The sequence below is a fragment of the Oryzias latipes genome (genome assembly GCF_053564925.1).
Source record: "Oryzias latipes strain Hd-rR chromosome 1 unlocalized genomic scaffold, Olatipes_Hd-rR_3.1 chr1_Y".
In the NCBI taxonomy this organism is placed as follows: Eukaryota; Metazoa; Chordata; class Actinopteri; order Beloniformes; family Adrianichthyidae; genus Oryzias; species Oryzias latipes.
This window is the reverse complement of record NW_027616335.1, coordinates 6,330,542-6,348,021: the sequence shown is the minus strand read 5'-3', so window position 1 is coordinate 6,348,021 and position 17,480 is coordinate 6,330,542. Positions and strand designations below refer to the sequence as shown.

At 38.0% G+C, this 17,480-nt stretch overlaps 2 protein-coding genes across 4 annotated transcripts; one reads left to right on the top strand and one right to left on the bottom strand.

The window, feature by feature from the left end:
- The first annotated feature begins 33 nt into the window (after window positions 1-33).
- LOC144990312 (cilia- and flagella-associated protein 97-like) lies at window positions 34-7,402 on the top strand. 3 transcript variants are annotated; one of them, XM_078943484.1, is made up of 6 exons: window positions 38-157; window positions 2,193-2,228; window positions 2,654-3,037; window positions 3,480-3,760; window positions 5,902-6,073; window positions 6,633-7,402. In XM_078943484.1, exons 3-6 carry the CDS (start codon window positions 2,686-2,688, stop codon window positions 6,719-6,721), a joined length of 894 nt encoding a protein of 297 aa, XP_078799610.1. In that variant the 5' UTR covers window positions 38-157; window positions 2,193-2,228; window positions 2,654-2,685; the 3' UTR covers window positions 6,722-7,402. The 3 variants fall into 3 exon arrangements, with proteins under 3 accessions (XP_078799611.1, XP_078799609.1, XP_078799610.1); XM_078943485.1 differs by lacking the exon at window positions 2,193-2,228 and having other exon boundaries at window positions 34-157; window positions 2,739-3,037; XM_078943483.1 differs by lacking the exon at window positions 2,193-2,228 and having other exon boundaries at window positions 34-157.
- Window positions 7,403-12,759: 5,357 nt separating this feature from the next.
- On the bottom strand, window positions 12,760-14,549 carry LOC144990467 (ADP/ATP translocase 1). Its single transcript, XM_078943890.1, has 4 exons — window positions 14,315-14,549; window positions 13,243-13,729; window positions 13,025-13,165; window positions 12,760-12,947 (listed from the first exon to the last, which is right to left on the bottom strand). Exons 1-4 carry the CDS (start codon window positions 14,423-14,425, stop codon window positions 12,790-12,792), a joined length of 897 nt encoding a protein of 298 aa, XP_078800016.1. The 5' UTR covers window positions 14,426-14,549; the 3' UTR covers window positions 12,760-12,789.
- Window positions 14,550-17,480: the final 2,931 nt, after the last annotated feature.

The following is a 17,480-nucleotide window of genomic DNA, read 5'->3' as shown; positions in this document are numbered from 1 at the left end:
ATAGTTACTACTAGCAGCAAGCTGGTGTGTCATGCTGGGGGGGGTTCGGCAAGATGGCGGACAGCAAACACACGGGGATCTAAACTCGCTAATGTTTGCGAGCCAAACCCTGTCTAAAATCAACAAGACAACAAATTAATGCGCTGACGGGCTACTGGTAAGAGAGCTTACTCTAAAAGCTGAATTCAGCAGTACGTACTTGCTCTGGGAGTTCCTGCTGAAGAAGGACTTCAACCACATCTTTGATTTAGCCTCGTCTGTTAGTGTTACTACCTAGCTATTGATATCTTCATGCCGAAACGCTATAAGATTATAGGGAACATGTTAATGGACACGGATAAAGTTCTTGATAGGGCGCAGGTGCAGCATGGTGTGCACCACTGCTTAACTATCTTGTTTCAAGTCCTCTTTCAAAGAAGCAGTGATCATCAGGAAAGAAAAAAAAGAAGAAAATGTTTCAAACGCTGATATTCTCATTGCAATCCGCGAATATTAACGGGCAGATTTGCTTCTCTTGAGGAGAAGATCTGTAGAAACACTGCAGATATTTTAAACATCAAAGAACCAGGTTAAAAGAAGCGAGGGAATGATGCAAGAGTTGAATCAAAAATGTAGAAGGATGGAGGGAACTAGGGCTGCACGATATGAGGAAAACTTGCGATATTAGTGATCAATATTGCGATAACGATAAATTTGCGGTAAATAAACAAATAGAAAAATAAACAAAAACATCATTCCCATTTCATTGCAACAGTTCAAAAATTATACTCCAAATGACCCTCATCGAAATGGGGGACAAACGTCAGGGTGGCTAACCCTGGTCCTCAAGAGCCTCAACCCTGTCTGTTTTCCAATTCTCCCTAGACTGCTCGATAATGATAACCAAAATCAGGTGTGTTCAGTCAATCAGGATGTGAAATCACTTGAGTCAGCCAATCAACAGCAAGCTGGTTAAGTAGAGCTGGAAAACAGGCAGGGTTGAGGCTCTTCAGGACCAGGGTTAACATAATAGGCCTCCATCTGATTGGTCAACAATGGGAAGGCGTCCATCTGATTGGTCAAAGCATAAAGGGATTTATTTGATTCGTTAAATGCTTCAAGCTGCCATAAGATTGTTTTAACACATTTTGGGTTTACGATTTATTGCGATATTCGCCGTCTTTTGCCATATGCATATTGCAGAGCTGGATATTGCGATAACGATAAATTTGCGGTATATTGTGCAGGCCTAGAGGGAACGGTGTCTGCATCCGTATCCTCTTGGCGTGATGGAGAAGCGCAGAGCCACTTTTATCTTTTGTGCATAAAGGCTAGTTTATTCATAACAGAAAGATCCAGAACATGCTCCTCAGATCAGGGAGTCTGCTATACACTTTAAACATTGCACATGCGCAGCTCAGCTGCAGAACCACAGACATCGCTGTTATCAGCTTACCATAAAGCACCTTGTATGAAAACACCCTAAAACATACACTCTAACTTTACCATAACACATTGGGGATTGGCGAACTTCAATCTTTACACCTTAACATCAAGGATTTTCTGATCTGGAGATGATGACGGATTAAATGAAGTGTTACAGTTGAAGGTGGAATCTGAAGCTGTTTAACCTCCCCAAATCCACAAATGAATCGACGGAGGATACAAAAGTAAAGTTTTTGAGGTTTTTGCATGGATTGCTCCAGAAGAAAGACAGAAATCTGGCTTTCTCATTGATACAGTGCATCGTGTAGGACAAAGAAATGAAGAAAGCAGGCCAAGACCAGTTATACAATTTACAATGCTTGTCTTCGGGTAGAAAATGTGGAGGGCTTCAAAGGATGCTGCAATCATAAAGGAAAAGAAGCTTCCAAGCGCTGAAGAATTGGCTGCTGGTGGAAAAAGTCAGGAAAGAAAGCTGCCTGGTGAAGACAGGATGCCATCATCGATTGAGTTTCAGCGGAAAATCTAAAAGACTGATAAAGGAAATTTAAATGTTTGAAATTAAGAAATATTGCCTTTACAAAAGTCATTTGTTGGCTTAGAGTTTACCTTACAAAGGCATGTCAAACTTATGATACGTTTTTGTTTCCTACTTATCCCTAAAGCTTGGTAAGTTGGTATAGAATTGTCATTTGGTCTTGGTTTTGTGTTCCATAAGCTATGTCTGATTTTAAGTTTAACTCTTTAAAAATAATTTCTTTAAATTTTAGGTGACTACGTGATACAACCAAGAGAAAAGCATTACGGTAGTCCTTTTTCTTAACTTGCCCAAAACTCTCCTTTTAAATTGACTATAACCGCTCAGCTTGTAGCTTCCTCAACGTAAACGTTTTCAAATTCTTTACTTCCATGCCTTTTGTACTCTGTTATTGCTTTTATTTGTATTGTGTTCAGTATATTTAAAATGTACAAATTAATTTTCTGAAAATTGTTCATTGATTGCTTATAGTGATTTCTTTATTAGTATCAAATTGGTAAAGTTGAGATGTTTTCATCTTTTTGCAATTTTTTATAATTATTGTTGTTTTGGTATTAAAACGTATGTAAAAAATCCTTAAACACTTTGCTATATAATGTTTAACCCCTTGTGGAGGAGTTTTCCACACTATTGCTACTATCCTACATCATTGTGCTTTCCTGATGTTTATTTAACATCCAATTCTTCTTCTAGTTTGCAGGGTTCTTGTGGCGTGAAAGGGCACCATGTTCAATTCGGTAGAACTAGAAGGTGAAGTGGATCACTCCTTTTTTGACAGTGGCAGCGATGGCAGTGATGGAGAGCCAGGAGTAGAGAAAAGCTTGAAGGCTAAAAAGCAGAGCCTTGGACGACAAAAGAAGACAACGACTAAAAGCAATGAAAAGGCAGATGATGAGGACTCTTCACAAGCTGAAAAGACAGAAGGCTCTGAATTGCTCTCTAAAAAACCCAGTGGAGCATTCATGAGCTTGTTAGCCGACACCACAGAAGGCGAGTCTGTCTCCCAGAGTCCAAATGAGATTGAAGAAAAGGATGAGGCGGAGGAAGAGGAGGATTCGTACAAGAATTTAGATAAATGTGAGTAAACATTCTTTCCATTCTTTCTGCTGTTTTTTTTTTAAATTATAAGTAAGTACTCGGCTTACATCTTCAGTGTTTTAACAGCAGCTTTCAAATAAAGCTGGCTTCTCCATAACTCAATTATTTTACTTTGTTTTCTCCTCATAAAGACATGAACTTATTGTTTTCCACAGAGAGTTCCTGCCTCAGCTATGTAGGCTTTTAATTTTTAACCCAGAATAGCTTCCATCTTCATAATGTACCACATAAACCTTTTGTAAAGGATTAATTACTTATTTAGGGTATAAGCAGTTATGTAATTTCTTGAATTTATTTCTATTTCTCGAGTTCAATGTTTACTTTTTCTTTTAAATTGGGTTCTTAAACCTTTAAAGGATTTGAATGTTAAAGATAAACATCAACCACTTTAAAAAGCTACATTTAATCAACTTTCTTTCAGACTCTCTTAGTTTGGAAAGTTCTTTAGAATATCAGCTCGCCCTCAACTGCCGAAGAAAATCGCAGAGGAAGAACTTCTCGTTTTCCAAGGATGAGGTCCGACGCATTGAGCGAGAGAATCAGCGGCTTCTCCAGAAGCTGACGCATCTATCATCAGATTCTAACCAGAAAAGAGCGGTGAAGAAGTCAACGTCAGTGGCCATGAATTCGCCTGTGAGTCGTCTCTCTCACAGCGCTTTGAACAGGCAGCGAGAGCAGCAGAGAATCCAGCGGGAAAACCTGGTGAGTGATGAGTCCTTGCTCCAATTCAGGACATTTTGATTTAACCTAAATACATTTCAAGAATGATGCACTCGTTATAAAAGACTCAGTATAGAAATTACTGTTTTAATACTTTTGTTTGTTTGTTTCTTGCTGAACGACACACAAAATTAAAAAAGGTATTATTTGTTTAAGACGTTTCTAACATTAGACATGAGTGAAAGGCTGAAGTAATATTAAACAGGAATAATCATTAAAAAAAACGTTTATGCTTTTCTAAATATCCACACTGTAATAAATGTGTATTCAAAATAATTAATATACATTAATCTAATTTTATCTGGAATATTCTAAATTATGAACACCTCTCCCTGGTTTTGCAACATCTATTAGAAAAACCACCTGAGAATGCCCTCTCTCTTTGAGCTCATAATAATTTTGTATGATAACTATTGGCAATTTTTCAAAGTAATTTAAACATTTTTTTAAAGTTTGATGTTTTTTGAAAAAGAGTGGAGGATTATTTCCTTTGCTTAGCTAAGAAATAATGAGCTGCTTTAAAAAACATACAATGGGATTTCCTGGATTCTTTTTCTATATCCTGTTTCTCACAATTGAAATGTAACTATGATGAACGTTACAGACCTCTCTCCAATCTTTACTAAGCAACAAAGTGCAAATCTATTGACTGACAAAAAACTTGTTGCTCCACTGTGTATATTGAATATTTCATGAAGATTTTGGTTTTAAGCATGATTTGTGAAACTTTTTGGGTCACTTTTTTGTTCCTTGTTCTTATGCAAAAGCTCTGAAGTGATTCAAATTCTGAAGCTTGTTTTATCGTGACATCGGGTTCATGAATTGATTTGATAAAACATTGCATCGTCCCTCATCGTCCCTCTCAAGGATTTTGGTTCTAAACATAAGGAAGTACAGGAGACACATCAGACTCAGATATATGAGCTGATGCCTCTAGCAGGTACAACTGTCCTGGTTTTATTTGTGCATCTGACTAAAATAAAGTTAAATAAAAAGGTCACTTCTATGTAGCTCTCTATAGGAAGATATTGTCTGCTTTAACAATTCAACTACAGCAATAAAATATCTCATTGCGGTTTTTTTGGTAATCAGTATGGATGATCTCTGTCTTCAGCTAAAACAAACAATGAGTAGCACATTTAATTAGCTCATTTAAAGAAAGCAACATTTTAGTTAAGTCACAAAAAATTATAGATGTTCTTATTTTCATCAGCTATCAACATTTGTATGTCCCAAATAATAGAATTAAGTCATTTCATGTATTAGTATTTAGATGAATGAAGTTGTCATTTGTGGATTGTTAATTTATAGAAGAGGGTAATGGTTTGGTTCAGTTGGTGCAGCTCTGACAGCACCCCCTAAAAACAGACCCTGATGAACTTGGATGGACGGCAGCAGGTGCCAGAAGTGCTGCAGTGACATGAGAAAGTTCTTTAGCCTCCCTCCTCATATCTTACCATCTTGGCGAAGAAACGTACCTCTAGAGTGAAGTTAAGATGGGAATAAGATTGTTGCTGAAATGCTAAAATGTGGTTGCATCAGTTGTTGGTAAACATGGAGTTGATTGAAGAGAAAAACCTCCATGTTTTATTCATTTCCCCCTTTTTTGTTCTTGTTTCTTTTGTTTCTTGGGATCAGTGATTGAGCATTTTTCTATTCATACAAGTGGTTTTAGTCATTTCCAGGACAAAATGTTCCTTCTGAAGTCTGACTAGGATTCTGGCTAGAATGCTTTTCACTTTCTCTATTCTTGGAGAGAAGTAATTGAATCTGGTGTGTGATCAGTGCTTCCTTCCCACATATCACACATATGACACACCTCATTTCTAAGCTACAAAAAGGTGTTCTGAGTATTACAGTATGTTTTTTTTCAAAGAAGTAAAATTTATAATTACAAATACTCTTTAAAAATGGATTTCAAATGAAAACTATCACCTTGCAATTTAGCGCCTATAGAGCCTTTTTAAAGTTTTCATCATGAAACTGTTTATGTTTTGCACCCAGCACACTGATTTGTGTAGAAATGCTTTGTGTATGCACACACTTTTTTGTGTGTTGCATTACTTGAACGGTTTTTCCTCTTGATGTCAAATGTTGTTGTTTTTTTGTTTGTTTACTTCTAGGCTCTCCTCAAAAAACTTGAAACTGTCAAACCCACACCTGACCTAAAGCGTTCCAAACAGCTAGCAGACTATCAGCGACTCGCTGGATACCTCAGGCCTGAAAAAGCTCATCCATCCCTTCACATCTACAGATCCGTATCAAATGAAAGACCAAGCAACAGTTCATCCTCAGGTCTGTATTCACTGTAATGAATAGCTTTAGAACTTTGTCATCATTTTTATATTCCTATACAGCGAAGCAAAAGCTCATCCAAGCCTCTTAGTCTTAATGTAAACAAAACTGTTTTTTGGCACTTTGATACTGTTTTTCCTCTAATGTACAGTTTGACTCAACTATAGCAGAGAATTAATCTACAATTGATTAACTCATTTATAAAATGCTTCAATCATTACGTGTGAATCTTACTAAACAAAAAAGTTTCAGTAAAGGTTGTCTTGTAATATGAAAGTAAATCCACCAAGTACAGTACAGAAACGACACATTGGGTTAAATGATAAATACTGATCAATCTTAGTCACGTGCACTTGCTTTGTTTTTAGTGAATTCTAAGTAAAAGACTGAATAGATTAACTCACAACAGTATAGAGAATTAATACAGAGAGCACTTAATTATAGAATAGAATAGAATATTTGATTTTCAGGAATAAAAAAATGTCTCTTTTGTTCTGTTGCTTAATTCATTTTTGATTATATTTAATAAATCTCTGCATGGATAAATCTCTCTCTTCAGGTTCCAGGTCAGTCAGCTCCAGAGCCACAGTCAGTGAGACGGCTACGCTTGAAGCTCCAACTACACACGATGCAACCCAAGAACCCTGATGCTAAGAACATTGCCCTTTCAAAGCCAGTTTGAAAATAAATTTATGACATTTCTCAATACAAATGATAGACTGTATTTGTGTTCGGAAAAATCCAGTCATATTTGAAATTAAAAAAAATTTCTACAACATGGAAACAAAACAGTCTTTGCTCACTTTAACTAAAGAGCTGAAGTTTATTCCAGTAATTCCTTTTATGAGGCAGATTAGTCTGTTCAAAGCAGGACTGTGGAGAGAGATTAGCATCAGACCCCACCTACGACCATGTGAACACGCAAAAGTCTGAATGGAGATGGAAACTAGTGACTTTGCTGTCTTAAAGACTTGCATCGATAACCATGCCTGTCATTTTTCACCAGAGCTTTTACTTATCTAATGTAGTTACAACGTTTTTTTTGTTCACTATATATTGCAGGTGGTTGTCTCAGTTCAAACCTGGAAAAGTTAACTTCAGAACTTCCATCCGTTTTCTTGTTGCAGTGACTTTGTAACTTCTTTAATTGTACTTTTTAGAAAATGCTCAGTTTGTTTCAGCAAATGCATAAAGTGAATATCCTGGATTTTGTTGTTCTTATATTTCAATTATTTATGGTTTTGGCTAAAGAAATTTTTAATTTTTAATTGTATAAATAATATTTGTGTTTTTTCTGTTCCATGTGAATAAAGGTTGCTTTTTTCACTACTTACTACTTAAACTGTTTTTTAGTGATCTTGCTGGTGTGGCTATCCTGCCCATGGAAGGATTGCATTACGGGAGTTTTTTGTTTGCATTCTTAAAACCATGAGTGAGTTGGGCAGCCGTTACAATATTATATTTTACCATGAATATTTTTCTATATAATATATTTGCTGAGAAGGACATTATTGTGAAAATATATAGCATTTTATTTATTTGTGGGTAGATGGTATGCAAAACTCATCTTTATAAAGTTATGAGCCTTTTGCAAATAATAATGAATCCTACATTTGATCTCCACATCGTCACAAGTATCACCGTTGTAGAAAATTCTCAAACATCTATGTTTTTATTTTACCTTATTAGTTTTGTTTTATTTCAATGTGTCACATAATTTTGCCTTTTTTCATGTTGTCTCCTAAATATCAACCTACTTTTAGGACCTAGAAAATGCCTTATTTTAAAAATTACCTGTCTGGTAAAATATGAATTAAAAAAAACAACTTCACTAAAAGCAAAGGCTGGATGGCTCATCTGGTTGCATGTAGGCACTTGGGAAACCTGGGTTCTGTGCGATGACCTTCATCTAGTGTGGGCCCTTGGGCAAGACCCTTCCCGCTACTGCCTAACTATGTAGCCACAAGGGGGCCTTAGACTAGTCTGCTCTAGTGGGAGTGGGACAGACTGGGCTCTCAGTACTAACCTAGATGGCAATAGAGAAGGACTTCTCGACTGACCTGAAGCGTGAAAATCTACATGACAGGGCGATCAAACTGTTTTTGAGGAAAGAGATTCTTTTGTTCTGCTCACCTATTTGAAAATGAAAGGAACTTTTAAAAATGAGCAGCAGTCTGTCTAAATTTCACTGTTTTGTACATGTTGTTACTTTGGGGATGATGGTGTCCCTTTTTTTAAGAATTAAAGATTAGCAATTCAATTGTTAAAAAATTAGGCACAATTGATTTGAAGATTTTGATTAAGTGTCAAAAACTATTACAGAAGTAACAGTAGAATTGTGTTGTTCATTGTAACAACACAACATCAGTAGGGTAAAACTAACCTGTTTCATGACGGTCTGAACCTAGTTCACGTTCCCTATTAGTGAGTGAACAATCCAATGCTTGGTTGTAATTTAGAAGATATTTACATAGAGATAGCTTTAAGTAAAAAAATAAAAGCTATAGCCGACATAATACTGAATCAAAATCAAGGAAAAGTGCCTTCTCACTGCCATGGACATGGTTATATACAGACACAAACAGTATGAACATAATGTCAAAGGACAGCAGTCAAATGTCACAACCAGCTTCAGCAGGAAGGGGGTCCACTGGAGAAGTCTCAGAAAGTACAGTTTCTGCTCTGTCTCTCCTTCAGAGCTACAGCAATTTGGTTTAGACTGGTGCAGTTGGGATTTGTACGAGGTTGACACAACTAATGTTTGATTTATGCCCATCGCTGTCTGGCGGGATTTGAAAAACCTTCCCGACTTTGTTCTCTGTGATAATGAACGTATGCTTCCATAGTTCATACTGCATTTCCAAACTCTGCATGAACCATTGATCTGTTTATATTTCAGCGCGCACACACACTGTTACATCCCACCCAGAGGGAGGGAGAAAATAGGCAACATAAAGAAATAATGGTAAGCCGGTAAGGGTTGAATGGCTGTCAGTGCAGCCGTTTATTTTAAATGACAGCTGCAAAAGTAAAGAAGGTGACAAACTTAAATGCTCAGGCACTAATGCAATAAATAACCAAAAGAAAAATTTAACTACCTAGATGGACATCACTAAGATACAAAACATAGTCCAAAAACACAGATCACAACTAGAGGGGAAAACCAGGCAGTTTCCAACAGGCTCTAACGCCAAGTCCAACAACAGGGGTCAGCTGATCAAACAGATTCCTCCCAGGAATTCAGCTGCCCCCTGGAACATAGGCTCCTCCAGGCTTTTATGCTTCCCGCCCAGCCTGGTGATTGGAGGAGGGAAAAAGCTGCAATCATCTCCTGCAAGAGGTGAAGTCAACTGATGTGGGGGAGGCTTCTGCAAAAGACACAACCACACACACACACACACACAACACACATACACACAACACACACACAACACACATATACAAACACCAAAAGGCCTGGGGCCGTAACACACACACACACACAGAAGCGGAACTTTTGTCCATTCTTCAACAAATCTGATCACAGTTGCAGAGAGGCAGGTGTATGTATACAATCCATACCAGTCACGTGTGCGAAACCCAGGCGGCATTACAGTCTGAGGACAGAATTAATGTTGTGTGGGAATTATAATTAAAAGTATATTAATGTTTTATATGTGAGTCAAGCAAACATGAGACATGTGTATGATAACTTGTGACTTCAAGTTAAGGGTGACAAAGGTTAGAATGTGAACCTGGAGGCTGTGAAGGATATGGTTAAGAGAGCTTTAGACAAAGGTCAAAAGAGGAAATAAAGGGTGACAAAGGTCAAAAGAGGAATGTGAGTTAACCTGGAGGCTTTAAAAAAATAACTGAGCAGGGTGTAAGTTATGCATACATTATGTTTGGATCAATAAAAAGAGCTGGCCGACAAGGGGAAGGCAGAGTTTTAGCACAGTCTGTGTGAGGAGCAGATGTGAGCAGCTGTGCTGGAATTCACCCTTTGCAAAGGCGAACCAGGGTTCAGGGTGTGAAGTCTTATTATTATTACCTTCAACCATAGGATCCTTCTGACTCCGAATCAGAACCCGGGGAAGTCAATTTGGACTTCAACAATTGTTAACGGCGGCGTTACAGTTCTTTTAAGACATTAAACCGCCGTTAACAACAATAATTACGTCTTCAAATGTCACAGTTAGGATTTGGTTAATGTGAGTGACTTAAGACCCACGTTTTTTTACGTTCCGCCAGGTGACTCCCCTGCCCCCTGAGATGCCTCCGCGCCCCACAGTTTGAGAACCACTGACATACAAACAAAACTCAAAGCCTACTAACTCACCACCATACATACTTCCTTCCCCCTGGTCCTTCTTCCTGTGAGAAACAACTTATATCATTATTTAGTGATGTTGCTGTAATCGGATAAAAGCTGTTCCTCAGTCTGCTAGTATGTGCTATAATTGTTATCTAAAGCTGTCCAGATGGTAACACTTCAGAGTGTCCGTGTGTGACCTGTCCTTGGTGATATTTTATTCTCTCTTAAGTGTAGATGTATTGGCACTAATGTATTTATTTTCTTTTTTTAACTGAAGTAAATGTGGTCCTGTAAAGAGTGTGGGACAACTACATTGACAAGACATAATCTTCTGAAACATTACAGGTTATCTCACGGTCGTTTTGGCTGAAGCCACCCCTACCCATGCTCTCATTTTGATTGCCCATGTGTTTTCAAAACACGGAATGCACTTCATACCCATTTAAGCAGGTCATATGTGAAAGAAAATGTAAAAAAAAAAAAAAACGAGAAGTGGTACTTCAGATACATTTAATCGTCATCTGTGTTCCACTTCTAGCATAGCATCAGCACAAGAGTATTTTTGTCACATCAATACTCACTTCAAGAGCCATGAAACTGTAAGTTGCAAGTTTCAGGGTTGTTCTTTTCAAACGAATGTTTATGGTACTTTCAAATCCCACAAAAATAGAAAACACACTCCATATTCTCTTCAGGACTTTAAAGAAGGCATTGTTAAAACAAGGGAAGCAGAAGATTTAGCAGATGGTGGACCCTGCTCATATTGTTGAGTGTAATGTTGACAGTGATGGCTATATAGAACCGGAAACTTCAGAACAGGATATATCAAAAGTATTTGAACTGAAATTAAGATCCCTTATTCTTAAACTTGAAAACTATTTCCAAGTTCTACGCACAGCAGAAGACGAACTGCTTGCTGAATTGCATTATTTGATAGGATCTGTATCTGTGCCCGTATCAAATGAAGTAATTGTAGTGACCTTTAGGAATGACAACATCTGCATGGATGAGTTAGTGATTAAAGACCTAACCACTGTATTATCCTCATGTAATAATTTGTTAAAAGCTACAGCAAAGATTGGCCCTCTATCTACTGCTCATAAACGTAGCAAATACTATAAAAACTAGATCAGAACAACTAGTCAATCTAAGAACACCTTGATATCCAGCCAATCAATTCATGACAGCGGCGTGACGTCAGTGTTCGCTTTCTTTTATTGGAGCCCAAGATGGCAGCAAATACGGTGCTTCATATCTCCAGATTCTCTTCTCATTTAAATAGTTTTATTGGTAAGAAAAACGTGAAATTTTGAGTTTCAGAATTAAAAACACTGAAATATTTATTCATTCGTTCATCTTCTTCAGTTTTTTCCTTTCAGGGTCACGGGGCTGCCGGAGCCTATCCCGGCCACTTGTGGGCAAAGGCAGGGGACACCCTGAACAAGGTCGCCAGTCTGTCGCAGGGTCACAATCACACACCCATTCACACCTATGGACAATTTAGAGCTGCCACTTGACATATGAAGCATGTTTTTGGACAGTGGGAGGAAGCCGGAGACCCTGGTGAGAACCCAACCAATGCACGGGGAGAACATGCAAACTCTACACAGAAAGGAACCCCATTGATGTTCTGTTTCGAGTCCCCCAGCCGGGACTTGAACTGGGGACCTTCTTGCTGTGAGACAAGAGCGCTAACCAGTGTGCCACCGTGCAGCCCAAAACTGAAATATTAAAGATAAAAAATAAAATTTCAGGGCGTAACATTTACCTGTTTTTATATTTCAAAGTTTTAAAAAATTCAGAAAGAATATTAAAAGATTGAACAAATTCAGAATCTGATGGAATAGAATAACCTCCTTACATGATTTGTTGTTTAAAAAACATTTTATTGAAGCGTCTTTTTCTCTGTTTCTCTAATCTGCCCTAATGGGAGGGGGGGGGGTCTCTTGTGCCAGTCCCCAACAAAGCGTTGCAAACAGACAAACCACATGTGTGAAAGCTGATTCTTTATGGCGACCCCTAGGCATTCGCTGAAAGATGAACAACAACTTGAATACAAAGTCTTCATTAGACCAATACAGATTCATTCATAATAAAATAATGTATACGGAGGGATAGAAGCATCAGTGGTCAAAGTAAAACACATTTTGGGCCTCAGTAACTTCTGCAGAAACACGAGGAGTGTCCTCGTCTTCTCTGACTGTCTCACAGGAAGATTGAAGGCTGTTTTTCCTCAATGTTGAACAGGCCATGTATACACGTTTCTGACGTTACCCTAATCAAACACACACACACACACACACTGTCCTGCTGCGGCTGTGCAGACCGGCAGCATGCATGCCCACATTTCAATTCATTAAGATGTTGTCAGTGAAATAAGACTTAAACAAAGTGGAGGGTTTCCTTAAGGACTTGGACTTTATTATGTGAACTTCTTGATCTCATCATAGAGCACCAACACAAAGGCGCCACCCATGCCTCTGATCACATTGGACCAGGCACCCTTGAAGAAGGCCTTAGATCCCTCATCTTTTAAGATCTTCTTCCAGCAGTCCATTGTGCCCTTGTACATGATGTCAGCTTTGGAAACAGAGACAGTCAGGGTTATGCATAACACTTAACAGTGTTAAACTATGAGAAAGTGCGGGAAGGCTTACCTCCTTTGCGTCCTGACTGCATCATCATACGACGCCTGACTGTGTCAAAGGGGTATGAGATAAGACCTGCGGCGGCAGTCACAGTCTGTGCGATCATCCAGCTCACCACTATGTGCGTGTTCTTTGGATCTGGCAGCATCCCTGCAACAAGAGGGTGCTTGTTCAGTGACAAATATATGCAAAGATGTGCCTGTAGAATGGATCGAGCAAGTGCTGACCTTTGGCTGTGTCAAAGCATCCAAAGTAAGCTGCTCTGTAAATGATGATACCCTGCACGGACACATTGAACCCGAGGTACAGACCCTTGAGCCCATCGCTTTTGAAGATCTTTGTGATGCAGTTTCCAAGGCCAGTGAATTCTCTCTCTGCTGTCCCCTTTCCAATGTCAGCTGCCAGCCTCGTCCTGGCAAAGTCAAGTGGATACACAAAACACAGAGAAGTTGCACCTGCAGCGCCGCCAGATGCCAGGTTACCAGCGAAGTAACGCCAGAACTGTGTCTTCTGATCCACACCACCCAGGAAGATCTTCTTATACTTGTCCTTAAAGGCGAAGTTCAGGGCTTGCGTGGGGAAGTAACGGATCACATTGGCCAGGTTACCTCTCCAGAAGGAGATGAAGCCTTGCTCCTTAGGGATTCTCACCACGCAGTCCATGATTCCCTTGTACTGTGTCTCAGCTGTGATCTGCTTGCTGGCGTGCTGGACCTGTCAGAACAAGGCACAGATGCACAGATCAGTGACCCAATTTCATCACAGAAAACTAAACATATTTAGATTAAATATAGCTAAACATTAGTCTATAGATTTGTGGATTGCCAGCATCTGTTTAAGAAAGAGATCTCTAAGTCTGGCACATTCCTGTCACGTGACACACCAGTATAAGATTACATTTTAAGTTAATTTTAGCAAATTTGTTTCATTTCATATAACTTCAGATACCTAACATATTAGCATAAACATTAAGTTTACAAGGAAAAAGTGGAAAATTATTATGGTTCTGAACGGAATCTCAGATCAGAAGTCTTGCCGTTATTTCAAACAGCCTTGCGCACTGTGCGCACTGTGCGTAATACTATCTCCACGCTGATCCCTCATGTGGCCCCTGTCATTACGCACGGGATAATTTGATCCCCCAAGGGGCAGAGTGCAAGGGTCTGTCAGCTTAAGAAAGCCTGGGTTAAAAACGTTCATATTTGACTTACAAATGGCTTAAAAAACCATGCATGTTTTACACACAGAAGCTATAAACTTGCGCGCCTTCCACGAGCAACCCTAGCGCAGTTACTTCACCTGCAGCAGCAGCTTGACCCTCTCTATGGGGGCGACCGCTGTTTTGGAGATGGCAGCTGCAATGCCACCGGCCAAAAAGTCTTTCATAAAACTAATCACGGCGTCCGACATGGTTGCGCTCAGTGCAGAGTTTCAAGAGCCGTTCCAAACTTCACCAAGCTCCTCAAGGAAACCCAACGCTCCTTCAAGTGGACGAACCACCCCCCATGTGTGCTTATATATGGGATTCATGCATCGCGAGAATTTTTAGTGATGGATTTGCAGTTTGTCAAACAGATAAACGAGGCTGGATAAATTTCCGAGGTTGAAGTTCAAGTTGTGCGCCATGTTTCTGAGTCAACAGCCGGCCAACCCAGGGACGTTTAAAGGACACAATCAAAGCATCATGATAAGAAATTTAAACTCAATGTTTTTTTGTCCTATTATCAGCAAAGGTGCCATTTCTCAATAACCAGTTCAGCGGGGTCACCTGAGTCAGTCAATGAAACAATATTATCTAAGAAGCATCAAATATAATATTCATCTTTTATTTCAGTTTGTATTAGTCACATTCACTCACAGCTAACGATTTCCATCATCAATAACAGTATTTTCACTCCGACAATTTTTAAACAAAACATGTTTAGTTTTCATTTTTGCCACATGGAAAAAAATGTATGCATAAAATGTTGACTTTCCATCACAAGTGATAGTTAGTCTGTTATATGCAATAGAAGTGGTCCGTCCCTCTTTTGGTAACTGGAAGTGACATTTCGTAACGGAAATCTTTGGGCTGTCCTGAAATGTGAATCCTTATATGAGAACAACAAGAACGTAGTTCAAACACAGCAAACGAGCCAACTTGGTTCCGTTTTTTTCACGAACGCACGGGACAAAATGTTCTTTAGGCACATGCTCTCTCCACGTGGATGCGTACCAATTACTCTTTCAAACATGACATTCACCTCATTAGAAAAGCATCATGAACATTTTTTAACTCTTCACAAAAATGTAATTGAAAGCTAGCCATAAAAGTCAGATCAATGAAACTAGTGTTTATTTTAAGAATACTTAATATTATTTGCAGATTCTAGAAGAGTTTCCATGCAAATAACCAAAAATACACAATATTTGTGTGCGTAAAGTTTGCCAAACATTTTCCTTTTTGACCACCTGAGGGCGCTTATAGGCTGCCTGACCAAGAGTCACTTCTCAAGCAGTCAAACATAACATGTTATCAGGTAATGTAGTTTAATTTATTTATTTACATTTACCTTTCTCAGAGCTATAATAGGTTACATGATCTCTGCATTATTTTTTCAGTTGTCTAATCTGTAATACCTGCAGAAGTATAACAAAAAAACTTTAGGGAAATTAGTTTAGTCCAGAGGTCTGCAACCTTCAACACTTATAGGGCCATTCAGGGTCGATTTCTCACTGACTGCAACCCAGAAAGAGCCACAAAGTCTGACTTGACCCTTCAGAAAAATGAGACACTGATTTGTATTTATGCTATTGTTATTATTGTGATAAATATTGATTTGGAGCATTTTACATATATTTTAATATATATATATATATATATATATATATATATATATATATATATATATATATATATATATATATATATATATATATATATATATATATATATATATATACATGTATATGTACATATACATATATATATACATATATATGTTATAGGCATAAATAAAACATAAAGAGAAATTTGCTTTAAAAAAGAAACAAGGTTTAAAACTTTTGAGGTTCACATGACGTCCTTTCAAAAATAAAAGACACCTTGCGTCACATTAGATCAGGGGTGGGAAATCTATGGCCCGGCCATATCTGGCTCGTTAAACTATTTAATCTGGCCCACCAAACTGGAATAAGTGATATTGATAATCTTCAATAATGCTTCTGTTTTCCAGTAATTTTGGTTTCTCCCCATAGATGGTGCACTACACTTACATTGACCTTTGTTTAGGTGCAGAAAGTTATTCTGCATTCATGTAGTGTTGGAAGATTTTTTTTCTGATGTTCATGTGTGTTTTCTAAGTCAAACGGGCATTTTTCCTGTCATTCTGACACTTCATGAACGCAGCATTTCTCTATGTTTGTGTTTTTTCCTAATTGACATCAACCCATTAGTGCAATTGGCACTTAAATTAGAACAAAAGTCAAAATTCTAAAATAAAAACTCTAAATAGTTGTGTTTTAAAATACATATAACAATTTTCAATTAAAATAAAATTATGTTTTCATCCAAATTTCATGTTATTTCATTCTCTAATGAGGTGGATTACCAAAATAGCTGGTCTGGCCCTTTTGTCCAATTTGAGAACCCGTTGTGGCCCACAAATAAAACGTTTGCCAACCCATGAATTAGATCATCTCAGTGCTCTAGTGTAAGTATAGTGTAATGTCAGCAGTATTAAAAAAAATGCTTATGTTACTGTTTATGGTGCATCTCAGACAGAAATTTGTAAATCTAAAGAACCAAAATGAAACCAGAGTTAATTAGGTGACCCTTACTGTATTTTAAGACACACTTCAAATTCTTGAATTTGTTAAAAAAAGAAAATCTGTTTTATAATCTGGTGCACCCTAATTCTGGTTGTGACCACTGAACTCCAGATGATTTTCTGTGGCACACGGCACACAAAAATCATTCAAAAACTTATAGTTCGACTTGTGATGTGTACTGTTCTTCAACAGCTTGTTCAAACGTGTCAAATAATGTTTGAGCGTTTACTTTACCTTTATATTTTACTTTACTACTTACTTACTTTGTAAATTTGAAAACGTTTTATTTTACATTAACTAGCGAGCCACAATTTAAAAGAGACACATGTGCCTCTGGAGCAGACCCCTGGTGTATGCCATGAAAACCGAGAGGAAAAAGCCGTCTACTTTGAACAATCTCAAAAAATACAAGACCAATTAAATAACCTGAGGTCTCAAACTGTTTCAGAAAAATGTTTCCTAATGAAAATTTGCTTTACAACAACAATAAAAGTTGACTTAGTGAAGGTAACAGTAACAGACGTGTCAGGAACACTAAAGTAAAATAAATGTTTGGATATTTGAAACCCAACAGAAAATGTGGATCAGTTATAAAATGAAAGGGACTGGGTACTTTTTTCATTATTTTAATTTACATTGTCCTGCTGCCTTGCAC

Coding starts and splice junctions, on each gene's coding strand:
- LOC144990312 (XM_078943483.1), top strand. CDS start 2,686: ATGTTCAATTCGGTAGAACTAGAAGGTGAAGTGGATCACTCCTTTTTT. Junction 3,761..5,901: donor GAATCCAGCGGGAAAACCTG/GTGAGTGATGAG, acceptor GTTTACTTCTAG/GCTCTCCTCAAAAAACTTGA. Junction 6,074..6,632: donor AAGCAACAGTTCATCCTCAG/GTCTGTATTCAC, acceptor CTCTCTCTTCAG/GTTCCAGGTCAGTCAGCTCC.
- LOC144990467 (XM_078943890.1), bottom strand. CDS start 14,425: ATGTCGGACGCCGTGATTAGTTTTATGAAAGACTTTTTGGCCGGTGGC. Junction 13,166..13,242: donor ATGCTTTGACACAGCCAAAG/GTCAGCACTTGC, acceptor CTCTTGTTGCAG/GGATGCTGCCAGATCCAAAG. Junction 12,948..13,024: donor GCAGTCAGGACGCAAAGGAG/GTAAGCCTTCCC, acceptor CTGTTTCCAAAG/CTGACATCATGTACAAGGGC.